Source organism: Tiliqua scincoides, chromosome 1 (assembly GCF_035046505.1).
Source record: "Tiliqua scincoides isolate rTilSci1 chromosome 1, rTilSci1.hap2, whole genome shotgun sequence".
NCBI classification, from domain to species: domain Eukaryota; kingdom Metazoa; phylum Chordata; class Lepidosauria; order Squamata; family Scincidae; genus Tiliqua; species Tiliqua scincoides.
Window position 1 is genome coordinate 185,200,227 of NC_089821.1, and position 12,985 is coordinate 185,213,211.

At 42.5% G+C, this 12,985-nt stretch overlaps 1 protein-coding gene across 1 annotated transcript in view; it reads right to left on the reverse strand.

Moving 5' to 3' along the window:
* Window positions 1-12,985, reverse strand: part of MDN1 (midasin AAA ATPase 1) — a 126,816-nt gene that overhangs the window by 81,775 nt on the left and 32,056 nt on the right. The window contains exons 23-33 of the mRNA XM_066612686.1: window positions 12,174-12,325; window positions 10,478-10,656; window positions 9,979-10,187; window positions 9,583-9,729; window positions 7,743-7,884; window positions 7,470-7,604; window positions 7,229-7,367; window positions 3,604-3,742; window positions 3,378-3,505; window positions 3,063-3,198; window positions 2,170-2,299 (exon numbers count right to left, since the gene is read on the reverse strand). Coding sequence (XP_066468783.1) covers window positions 2,170-2,299; window positions 3,063-3,198; window positions 3,378-3,505; window positions 3,604-3,742; window positions 7,229-7,367; window positions 7,470-7,604; window positions 7,743-7,884; window positions 9,583-9,729; window positions 9,979-10,187; window positions 10,478-10,656; window positions 12,174-12,325 — 1,636 coding nt within the window. The remainder of the gene's footprint in view (window positions 1-2,169; window positions 2,300-3,062; window positions 3,199-3,377; window positions 3,506-3,603; window positions 3,743-7,228; window positions 7,368-7,469; window positions 7,605-7,742; window positions 7,885-9,582; window positions 9,730-9,978; window positions 10,188-10,477; window positions 10,657-12,173; window positions 12,326-12,985) is intronic.

Here is a 12,985-nt window from a genome sequence, read left to right on the forward strand (position 1 = left end):
TACAGGGATTTAGTAAGCTTGCCTATGTAAACCACTTTGAATCCAATGACAAGAAAGGCAGTATATAATACTGATAATATTATTATATCCATCTTTGGAGACAAGACCATAATAAGGCATTGTCTATATAGAGGTTGCACTCTATTAGATCTGAAAAGCACAACATCGGGAATGCACAGCCCAATGATTTGAGTGCTCTCTCACAAGTAAGCCGGCTGAATTCAATGAAGCTTACTTCCTGAAAACTTGCACTTGAAAGACTTAAACAGCAATCCTACCTAGGAGTAAGTCCCACTGAACTCAGTGTAGTTACATCCAAGTAAACATGAAAAGGATCAAACAGGTAATTGAAGAAATTCAAATGACCAAGATGGCAATTTCTGCACCTGCCAAGTGTGGCTGAACAGCAAACAGGTGGAACGTTTGAGTTGTGCCTTTTGTAGTTGTGTCTTCTCCACCGGAATATTTTGCAGTTCACGGAAAAGTCTACAGCAGGTGTGCCAGAGTGTGAACTTATTCTTAACAGTTAGAACTATGAGCTTAACTTTTTGAAGTGGAGAGAAAAACTGACTGGCAAGAATAAAAGGTTTCTCTTTTAAGAGAAAACCGTGCTGGGATTCAGGCACAAATATGCATTCTATGCTAGGGAGAAAGCTGTCACATTCAAGGCAGCCTCAGATGCTCTGAAAAGGTTACAGAACTTCACTGGCTTGGGCACTATGAAGTCTCTTTGGCTGTTAAATCTCTGAAACCATTAAAAAGAAAATTTTGTCATGGTTTAGAAAGTTCCTTTTCTTCCTAGTTCAGCTTGGGTAGTTTGGCCACAGGGACTGCATCTTTTCCTTGTGGCACACAAAGGTCTTTAAAGCAAAAGGTGTCATCGAGGATGTCTAGACCAACATTTCCCAATTTGTGGGTCGCAATCTGATGTGTGGTGGGGTCACAACCCTATGTATACTGGGTCACAACATGATGCTCCCTGTAGCACAGAAGCCATTTCTGGACTGTGCTGGACTGGTGACTCACGCCATTGGTCTACGGCAGTGTTATTCAAACTAGGGCGTCGCGACGCCCAGCCTGTGGGTCCTGGCCTCTGCCCCCTTAAGGGGCGGGGACAGCCAGGAGACAGGGGGAAGGCAGCGGTGTGATCCTCAGGATCGCGCCATTCAGGGGGCTGCAGGGGCTTGGGTGCACTTGCCAAGCCTCCTGCAGCCTCATGGGGGTGCAGGGAGCCCTGCACAACCTTCAGCAGGGCTCCCCAGGTCAGGAAAAGTGAAAGCGGAGTGACTGCGCCCTGCTCTGCGAAACCGGAAGTAGAGCACAATCGCTCCGCTTTCCCTTCTGACGGGGCTCCAGGGACTGGGGCAACAGTCTCTGCAGCAGCCGTCCCTGTGTGTGGGGAGCCCTGCGTGAGCGCCTGCAGGGCGCCCCAGGTCAGAGAAAGGGAGAGTGGGGCCCCTGCTGCCTCCCCCCCGCCCCAGCCAAGACTTATTGCAGGTTTCAAACTCCCAGAGAGTTTGAAAACCACACATCTACGGGGTTTCAGAATCTCCTGCGGAAGCAACTTCCAGTTTGTGGACGCAACTTTCATTTTGCTTCTGCAGGGCATTTTGGGGCCTGAAGAGGCCAATGTCATGGATTGCCAATCCAGCGTGATCTAGAGGTGCCCTCCGGGAGTTCCCAATAAGGCACTGCAGCATCACAGGAAGCATCACATTGTGTCCCACCATCAAGGAATAGGTGGGTCATGGTGGTAAAAAGTTTGGAAATGGAAGCATTTTAGAATATGCTCAATGCTTCCTTCCCCAACTTCCCCAAGCTTCCATTTGCAAAGACCTCATCCTTCCCCCTCATCATTCTGTTCTCCAAGAAAGCTTGCTTGAGACAAGCTCTGGATGGTCCTGGAAATGTCTAATATATTTTTAATTGATAATTGCCTCTCTTGCTAGGAAATTTGGTACAACTTTGTGTATGACACGATTCTTCTGAAGTAACTAGGAATTAAATAAGTGCCCATGGCAAATGGGTTTAGATTCTACAAGTATAAGCAGCATTGCATCTGTGTTATAAAGGCTGAACTAAATCAAGAACTTTTAATTTACAAAATTAAATGTTTCCTACACTAACAAGAGTCATTGGCTTGGTCAAACGTATACCTGTGAGATTTACCTTTGTGGTTTGTTCTGGTCAGAGAAACACTTGGATGAAGATTATGCTTTACAATCTGAATTAAATCCTCACGGTTGTTACTTTGGGGGCACCATATTTCTGTAAATCTATTACGCAGGGCAGGTGACAGCTGCAGGGCAAGAAACAGGACTATCGTTAATTTCAACCTACTACAGCTATTGCTCAGAGGAATATCTGAAATAGAACAGCCCATTTTACTGTTAGTAAATTTCCATGAAGCTTAATGGACTAAGAATGGGGTCCCAGCAGGACTGTGAGAGAACACCACATTTTGTAAATTCCAGTTATCAGCTGCCACTTCTGCAAATAGCCTTTCACCTCCTTAAATAAATAAATAAATAAATAAATAAATAAATAAATAAATAAATAAATAACATGGGCTCAACCCTTCTCTTCTACAGACGGAAAAGTTACCACTCACAATTTCCTCATGTTGCAAAGAAAGCAGGCATTGTGTGTGTTTTGTTACATCTACGTATCACAGCTCAAGGAATTAGAACACTCACATATCTGCGGGAAGTGTCAGTCAATCTGATCACTGGAACTGGCTCACTGTTCAAATTCCTCTTTAAAATCCACCTTTTTCATGAGACTTTTGGCTTATTTTAAAGACATGGGGGACAAGACACAAGGAAGGACCATCCCCATCTAGGGAGCTTCCACAGGGGCTTCTGGTTGGCCACAGAATGCAGGACTAGGTCAGATCCAGCATAGGCAATTCTTATGTCCCTGAACTATAGCATCACTGAATGCAACTGAAGTATACAATATTTTCTTAGGGCCAAAATCCTATATGTACTTTACAGAGAATAAGTCCCACTGAACACAGTGGAACTGACTTCTGAGTCAACATATATAAGATTACAAATTACCTCTTTCTTTCCAAAGTCACCACCAGGATTCATTGTGGCTAAAATGCGAAACTTCTCTCCTGCAGTCAGCAGCTCTACTTCACTGTCCTCACTACCTTTTTCTGCCAATACCAATGTCCTTTCAGTTTCGAGAACACTAGAAGAAAAATAATTCTCAGTATCTGCTGTCATTAAGCTTCCAAACTATACATGTATCAGACTAGCCAGGGTAACCCTAAACATGAGAAGAAGTTGGGAAAAATAAGAGCTCTCTAATTTGATTTGTAATTAATAGCCCAGGGAAAAGAGAAAACTGTCCAGTTTTCAAGCACATACCTATTAAGTCTTTCTAGAACAGAATCATCTGCTAATGAAATTTCATCCATAAGAAAAAAACCATCCTCTCTCATGGCTAAGACAAGTGCTCCATCGTTCCATTCAAACAGTCTTGAACTGTCAAACTCCTATTTCAAGGAAAAGGAAGATGAGCATATCCATGCTGGCTTTTTTCCCCCTTTTGCCAAAGTTCTCAATTATACCTGGCACCTTACTGCCAACTGACCTTGTCTTTTGATCGCTGTCTGATTGGTCGTAGTCCACCCAGGAAGTCAGATGTCTCCATGTGCAAATGGCAGTTCACAGAATATAATTTCTGATTTGCTAAAGCAGCAAAAAGCTGACAAACAGTCGTCTTGCCACACCTGTGTAGACAGAAAGGTAGAGTCAGTTTAACATTCTAGATACTCGCTTCTTTAGAGATTCCTCTTCCACTATGGCTCCCACAATACAGTGAAGCAGGAGTGTAGTGTGCTGGATATACCATAACTTCCTTCATGGGACTTAGGAACATCACCTGGAGGAAGATACACAATGCCTGGGACTGGTGAGGGGCTTCTCATCTGGAGTGCACCATGGGTGAGATATACACATCTATGCTTCATATGTTCCAACAGTAATGGGAACAGTAGACTGTCATTAGCCATTACAAGGCTGGCTCTTGGCCTCTCCTTCACATTAATTGAGAGGATCAAAGGGGAAAAAAAACAAGGACTACAGAACATAAGAACAGCCCCACTGGATCAGGCTATAGGCCCATCTAGTCCAGCTTCCTGTATCTCACAGCGGCCCACCAAATGCCCCAGGGAGCACACCAGAGAACAAGAGACCTCATCCTGGTGCCCTCCCTTGCATCTGACATAACCCATTTCTAAAATCAGGAGGTTGCGCATACACATCATGGCTTGTACCCCGTAATGGATTTTTCCTCCAGAAACTTGTCCAATCCCCTTTTAAAGGCGTCTAGGGTAGACGCCAGCACCACATCCTGTAGCAAGGAGTTCCACAGACCGACCACACGCTGAGTAAAGAAATATTTTCTTTTGTCTGTCCTAACCCGCCCAACACTCAATTTTAGTGGATGTCCCCTGGTTCTGGTATTATGTGAGAGTGTAAAGAGCATCTCCCTATCCACTCTGCCCATCCCCTGCATAATTTTGTATGTCTCAATCATGTCCCCCCTCAGGCGTCTCTTTTCTAGGCTGAAGAGGCCCAAACACCGTAGCCTTTCCTTATAAGGAAGGTGCCCCAGCCCCGTAATCATCTTAGTCGCTCTCTTTTGCACCTTTTCCATTTCCACTATGTCTTTTTTGAGATGCGGCGACCAGAACTGGACACAATACTCCAGGTGTGGCCTTACCATTGATTTGTACAACGGCATTATAATACTAGCCGTTTTGTTCTCAATACCCTTCCTAATGATCCCAAGCATAGAATTGGCCTTCTTCACTGCCGCCGCACATTGGGTCGACACTTTCATCAACCTGTCCACCACCACCCCAAGATCTCTCTCCTTATCTGTCACAGACAGCTCAGAACCCATCAGCCTATATCTAAAGTTTTTTTTTATCTTTTTATAGCCTATATCTAAAGCCTATATCTAAAGTATTTTTTGCCCCAATGTGCATGACTTTACACTTACTGACATTGAAGCGCATCTGCCATTTTGCTGCCCATTCTGCCAGTCTGGAGAGATCCTTCTGGAGCTCCTCACAATCACTTCTGGTCTTTACCACTCGGAAAAGTTTGGTGTCGTCTGCAAACTTAGCCACTTCACTGCTCAACCCTGTCTCCAGGTCATTTATGAAGAGGTTGAAAATCTCTTCATAAGGCACAGCACCATCACTGTGGCACAGGAAGGCACAGGAAAGTGCCTGTGCACAGGAAGGCACTTTCTGTGGCACAGGAAGGCACAGCACCATCACTGTGGCACAGGAAGCACAGCACCATCACTGTGGCACAGGAAGCACAGCACCATCACTGTGGCACAGGAAGCACAGCACCATCACTGTGGCACAGGAAGCACAGCACCATCACTGTGGCACAGGAAGCACAGCACCATCACTGCACAGGAAGGCACAGCACCATCACTATGGCACAGGAAGCACAGCACCATCACTGTGGCACAGGAAGCACAGCACCATCACTGTGGCACAGGAAGGCACAGCACCATCACTGTGGCACAGGAAGCACAGCACCATCACTGCACAGGAAGGCACAGCACCATCACTGTGGCACAGGAAGCACAGCACCATCACTGCACAGGAAGGCACAGCACCATCACTGTGGCACAGGAAGCACAGCACCATCACTGTGCCTTCCTACTTGCTCATAGAGAGATGCAGATATGGTAGAAACACAATGGGCTACACAAGAAGACTCCAGCCATCTGAACGGTCTCAAAATGCATGAAGGGGAAAGGAGGCAAATTGAAGAAGGAGGAGGATTCAAATCACTCTGTTGAAAGCATTCCAATGCAAAAGAGACAGTATCACTGCACAGATGGACTCCACCTCCCAGACTGAGGGACTAGGAACTTCACCTCTAACACCATAACAGATTACAAAAAGAACATCAACATTTCTAAAAATTGTCAGAAGTTAGAACAGGTAGATTTTTTTTAAGCAGGGAGAAAATGCTAGAGGCCTGCACTAACTCTTCAACGTGTGCCTAACATCCAGAAAGGTGAGCCATGTCCACCTGAGCCAACACCCTTTGGTAGAATTCCCTCTCACTTCTCCCAGGAGTAAGATGTGATGTCTCCTTCCTCAATCGTTATCTTTTTAACTTTCTTTCACCTCCTCCATGTTCTTCCTCCTCTCTGATAACAATGAAGTTGAGAGTGGTGAACTATCAAAGCGGCCCACAGCTTTACTGATAGTCTTCTATTCACAAGACCACTCAATAACCCAATTCCATACATTTCCCACCATCCTCTTTCTCTCAACTCATCTCATTGCCCTCTGCTTCCCTGGTGGCTAGTTTTAAAAGGGAATTTTAGGTCCCTGCAGATGCTAGTGTTTGATTAGGGCCCCAATTCACAGCTGATCCAACCAGCAACCCTTATACAGCACCAGGTCTCATACATGCAGATGTGCTCAAGGATTCTGTGCACTTATCAGGTAACAAGATCTCTACAAGGACTGGGTGCTTTGAGACGCAAGATTTAGAAGCGAGTCCAAGTTTAAAACTTTGAAAAAATCCTGTGGGCACCAGTGGGAGGAGAGAAGACTGCAACACGATTCAAAGATCAAGAAACACTTTGCCTAATCAGAGAGTTTGGGCACTTGTATATTCCCTCATGCCCTAAAAACCATGAAAATTATGTTAAATGCCTCTTTTCACATTCATGCCATGTAAGCAATCTTATTGTACACAATCTTACACAATGTGCTCACAACGTAGCTGTCATGCACCCCATTTTCCCTTGGTTTTTCAACCCCTGTCTTCTTCCCTAGAAGGCTCAGTGCATGCCAAACACAATTTAGTCTTTTCAGTCTAGTTTTGGAAGCAGGAATTCTCTTTTCCAGGTGAGAAGTCAATCTGCTGTTGGCCCCACTTCTCTTGGCAAGAGAGGCAATCTCAAGGAGAAGGATCTCACATGCTTTTCTGGGTACTTTGGCTCCAAGCAACACCTCTCTGATTCTGTCAGCCTGATGCAGAGTAAAAGCTTGGCTGGGGAAAGGATGAGCGTAGAACATAGTTTTGGCATTTCCTTGTTGCTTCCTTGTGGCATAGGAGGGGAAATCCCAAGGAGGAGAATCTGGAACAAATGCTCACTTATTTCTATGAGCGAGTATGCAGTTTTTGAAGCCAACACCATGGAGCAATACAATATAAAAGCAGCTTACCCTGTGTCTCCAACCAGAAGTATGGGTTCACCAAACTCCAATGCTCGGCCTACTAGAACTGCAAGCCTCCTCATCCCTTGAATCCACACAATGTGACTGAACTTGTCATCCATTACAGACTTCCACGTAGATGTTCTAGCTGATCCAAGTTAGGGATGAAACAAGACACACACAAAAGTCAGCAAGTTGGTTAGCTTTAGCCAAAGACCAAAAATTTATTTTTGTCATTTCGCTAAGTTACCCATTTGCTTCTTTACACTTTCTTCTGAGAAGAGACAGTGGGGATGCAATTTCCTTTTAAAGTGCTTTTCAATGACTGTTTGAATAACATCCACTTCTTCTTGTTTTCTGACTCTTCCTGCCAAAAGCATAAAGCCTAGGACCAAAAAGATGCTTTTATAAGGATATTTATTATGTTCTTTTTTAAAGAAACCAACAGCTCAGTGTCTCAAATTTGGATATCCAACTATCTCCTATACAGTGATTATGTAAGCCAAGAAGAGCCAACTCTCACCATCATTGGCTAGATGTTGAAGCCAGTCATAGTCTTCTTCCGTCTGTTCTGCTAATCGGTATCTTTCAGCCCAGCGAAAGAGATCCCGAAGAGTAATGAAGCCGTGCTTGCCTGCAAACACTGATGAACCTCTGCGATAAGACTAGAATGGGACAGGCAGTAAGACACTGTCTTCTGCATTCACAATTACTTTTGATCCTCCCCCACTCTTCAACATGATCCCAAAATGAACCTTTGATTTAACAGACTCATCGGGAAGGTAGTGCCATTAATGCCAAAAGTCTGTTAAATCCAAATGCACTGAAGTCAATGGAGATGTGCATGAACAAAATGTGCCTGGTTTTTAAGTAGAGCAAAAAATGTCCATTGCTTCCAAAATTTGTTAAATCGAGATCCATTAAACTGAGGGTTCATGACAGTTCTTGACCTAACTTCCACCAATATTCCAGACATTACAATGAATTCAGCCAATAGACTAACAAAACCCTGGCAGTTTACCAAAGGGAGCTACTAAAAAATGCAGCAAATCCAACAGAAACAAATCTAGAGTCCTAGTTTGAACTGAGGAGTTGGGTCAATCTATGTATTGGATGGGAGAAGCATTCTCATGAAGAAGGATATAAAATGTCCTCCTGCCTTTGCTGAAAATAAGCCGTTTCTGAAATTACTCAAAGTAGCCAAACTATTCATACTGTTTTTGACGTGCCCCCCTTTTCCTGATATGTTAAACTGTTAACACCCTACGCTAACATCTGAAGTATTAATGTGAGTTGGAAGAGAGAAAGGATTTGGAGCTTCTAGAATCCCCAGATTCCTGAATCCCTACTTTCAACCCCCCTTGAAAGTAGCAAGTAGAGAAGTACAAACAACTGTTTCGTTTTATATAAACATTTCTTATGTATTCAACGAAAGATTAGAACAAAAAAGCTCCCAGGCACAACTGGGAGAGGGAAGTTGAATTGGGCTTATTTGATATGGAATATTCATTATAAGAAAATACGATAAAAGTACGTTTCCAAAAAATGGCTCCCACCTAAACAACACCCCTAGACCTCTTGCTATTCTGTAGCTGATCCAACCAGCATTTCTTCCCTCACATCTTATAATCTAAGGCCCTGTTACTTCCTGCAAAGTGGGCAAGATGTTAGGTGAAGAACATATACTAATATAGGTCAGGTCTCTAAAAAGCATCCTTAGGAAGCTTTCCATAGGGCACCACAAAATTTTCTGGAAACAAGAAAATTGTTCCAAGGCAGCAGGATAGAGAACATGTTACTTTAGAAGATGCCAAGGTCTTCTGATAGCACTTGTAGTACAAGAAAAGCTCCCTAAACTTTATAGAAGTATGCGCCCTACTGAACATATTAGCTTTTGCACCAACACCTGTGGCCAACGCCCAGCGATGCCTAGGCCCTACACTGCTTCACTCTCAGACATATATGTACTTCTCTCACTCTTCCTCACTGCTTCATCTCCAGCTGGACATAACTACTGCTGCAGAAGTCAGACTTGCAACCCACTTCTCTTTCAGCAGTTCCAGCTTACAGACAAAACACTTGCTCAAGCTACATCTCTTTCCATCTCACTTCTCTCAACAAGCTTAGTTCATTCTGTAACAAGATGTCATAGTCTCTGGCCAGTATGCATTCTTGGCTAGACAAAAGGTATACAAAATGCTCCTCCTGCAGAGGTCAAAGGGCATACAGAATTCAAGATTTTTGCCAAGCCACCTTTAAGAAAATCAGAATATCAACCACTTCCTAATCCAAGGTGTACTTGGAATCCGAGTTGCTAGCATACTGAAACCTTTCACTTTATTTTCAAGCAATGTCATCAGTACCTGCAACTCCAACATGACTTTGACAAGTTTACTACAGTAGGAAGGTGGAAGCTGGCACCGTTTGTGCAGGATGGTTTCCAGTTCTCCACTTGGTAGATCATCAAAATGCAGTTCCACAAATCTATTCCTGAAAGCTCTGGATAATACCTTTGGGAGGAGGGGAGAAAACACACAAAACATATTGAAATAGACCCACTGGACATTTTTTGAACCACAGCAATACAGAACATGACAGAAATCTACTCTGCCATCAGCCCTATGTTTTGAAGGTCAAACAGCATTTATGCTAGGATACATTCTCCAAAAGGAAGAATAGTAAATGACATGACACAACAACTGTCAAAAGAAAACAGGCTTTATCTGAAGAAACAATTGTCTTAGGATCAGTTCACAAACCTTCCTGCCTCCATAGAGCCCTGGGGGATTCTGGGTAGCAAAGAGCATGAACCGTGGGTGAGCTTTGACCGTTTCTTGGGTCTCTGTTATGAAGAGCTCTCTGTTGTCATCCAACAACCTATTCAGTGCCTCCAGAACATCTGTAGGTGCCAAGTTCAGTTCATCTAAGATTATCCAGTAGCCTTTTCGCATAGCATCAATGAGGACACCTGTTGAGGTATTCACAAAAGAATAAAATAATGTGGTTACATATGCAACTATATCTTGCATTGAAATAGCATGGAAAAAATCTTAGGAAAAAATATACACCCATTCTCAATTCCCTAAAGCCTCAGGCATTTGTTACACTTCTCACATTCCATAAGTGAAGGATTACCAACCTCTGAGGATAACAAAAAAGGGGTTTTGTACTGCATCTTTGTAGGTGCTACACATACAACTTGGGGAAGGCATGCTTGATAGAATGAGCAAGGTATTAACGTGCTAAGCACAGACTTACCTTCCTTAAATATTAGCTTCCCAGAAGCATCTGAGGTATAACAACCAATATACTCCTGGATGTCAGTGTGTTCATGATTGTTAATCCGAACACAATGGTTTCCACTGGCAGCCGCCAACCATCGAATTAAACTGGTTTTACCAATAGAAGTATCTCCTTGAATCAGTACTGGATAAGTCCTTTAGAAATTGGCAGACAGAAGAGTGAGTTAGAGCACTTTATGATGGCCAAGAACAAAACAGTAAACACACAGGTTCAACACTCTGCCACTGAAACTAGTGGGCTATATTCGCTTTACAATGCTGTATGTGCTCTTTACATTTATTAATGTTATGCAAATTGTATATACTAGCATTATTAATGGAAAATAATACAAGGAGGAGGGTGGTTTGTGTCCTATGTAAATAGACAAATTTGACTACAGTAATTCTAGAAAATGGAATCAAAAAGCAGAATTTCAAGAAAGGTTTTACTAAGTTCCATTTCTAAACTAATTCATACGTATAGAAATATGCATTCAGAGGGGCGAATCAAAAATTGCCCTTCTACATGTGAAAGGTGCAGTTTACGGAGGCCTGCTTTACATGTCAAAATGTTGCACAAAAAAGAGTGAAACTAAGTTTAGAGCAGCTCTTCCAACTGCACAGCAGCCTGTGCAACCTTGTGACAAGCAGAAACATGAAAACTGCTATAGAATCTATTACAACACCATGTGAACTCTTGCACAAGCATTTTCCGAATAGCACTAGCAGATGTTTTTCTTCTGTTCACGGTTCTTTGGATCTAACCCATCCTCCCATCCCCACCCACATGTAAGGCTGGAATAGTATTTTTTTTTCTTTCAACTTCTACAACTATGAAAGCTTACTATAAGGTCAGTAGAAAATTCTGGTGCACACCTTGGAGGAAGGAAAAGGTAGTGGAGAACAATACTTGTTGGGTATAGAAGTGGAATACATGTAGTAAGTGTTATGATGGAATACAAGATCAAAACACCATAAAAATATTGGGTTACTTGCATCCAAAAGGATCCCTTCTTTCCTTTGGCTATAATGCACAGTTTTTAGGAAATTTTCCAAGAACAGTTAGGAAAGAACTGAATTTGATACAATATTTACTAGTCACACCTAACAAATGTATATTGCTAGAACTTAAAGCAGCATATAAGAGCATGATGCAAGGATATGCCTAATCCAAGCATAGGATTTGCCATCAAGAGATAAAATCAGTGTTTGAGGAAAGAGTAAACACTGACTGCCTAAAACTGAGCACTTTTATTTCATTCTAGAGAATCAAGGAGTTTAGTTTTTCAATTGCTTTGACTGTACAATTTTTGGGCTTCTGTAAAATAACAATTTGAGACATTTGTTAGTTACTTCTGTTTGCAATATTTTAACATTTGGTTTTCACAATACTTATGACACAACACATGCAAGCCATTTCTGCCCAACGTTGCATATACACAACAGGGACCAAATGTGTATGTCTGTTTAACAAAAATAGTAAGATATACATTAATGCAAGAAACCCCCAAACTGGCATTATGCTCACCATCTTGAATTAAACAATTTTCAGGTCAGAAAAAGAAACCAATACAAAAAGAAATTCAATACATCTTGAATGCCAAACTGGCATTATGCTCACCATCTTGAATTAAACAATTTTCAGGTCAGAAAAAGAAACAAGTTCAACCTACCCGGCTGACACAACTCTGACAATGTCTCTGAGATTAAGTTTAACTGAAGGTGTGAGCACATAAGCCTCATCCACTGTGGGCTCTTCATCACCAACTGAAATCCAATATCCCTCAATCTTTATCAATTTCCCTCCTTTAGGCTCTGGTAAGGGCTATAAAAAAAACAAAACTTTTTCAGGAAAGAACTAAATGTCCATAAAGAATACAGCATACAGACTATACAACAGAATCTCAAAACACACGAGAGTAGCCATTTTCAAATACTGTGCCGTGGCACACTGGTGTGCCGTGAGTGGTCCACAAGTGTGCCACAAGAATTTGGGGGAAGGTCATTTATTAGTAAGGCCATTGGGAATATGAGTCCCCCATTGGCAGCATGGTGTGCCTTGTCAATTGTCAAAAACCTGATGCTGTGCCTGGACAATTTTAGTGCCTTGTCAGTGTGACATGAGTTGAAAATGTTTGAAAACTGCTTTACCAGAGTATGGCACCCCCCCCCTCCAGGAGAGGTGGAGAAGATTATAACGCTTAGGTTAGGTGGTATAAACCTAGGAAGCATACACAGTCTACTTCCTGGTGCAGAATGAGAAGAAATTAAAAAACATACATTTCTAGGTTAAAGTGCTTAGGAACACATGGTCACAATTCAATTTCTGAGGAAGTATTCATGCTGTACTAACTACAGCAAATTTATACATCAAAATTATGTGAGAATCCCACAGTCACCAATGATTGAAACCTGAACTCGTCACTGCATACCCTCTGTATGCAATGTACAGCTAACAGCAAGAAGTCCAACCCAGCTACCTAAG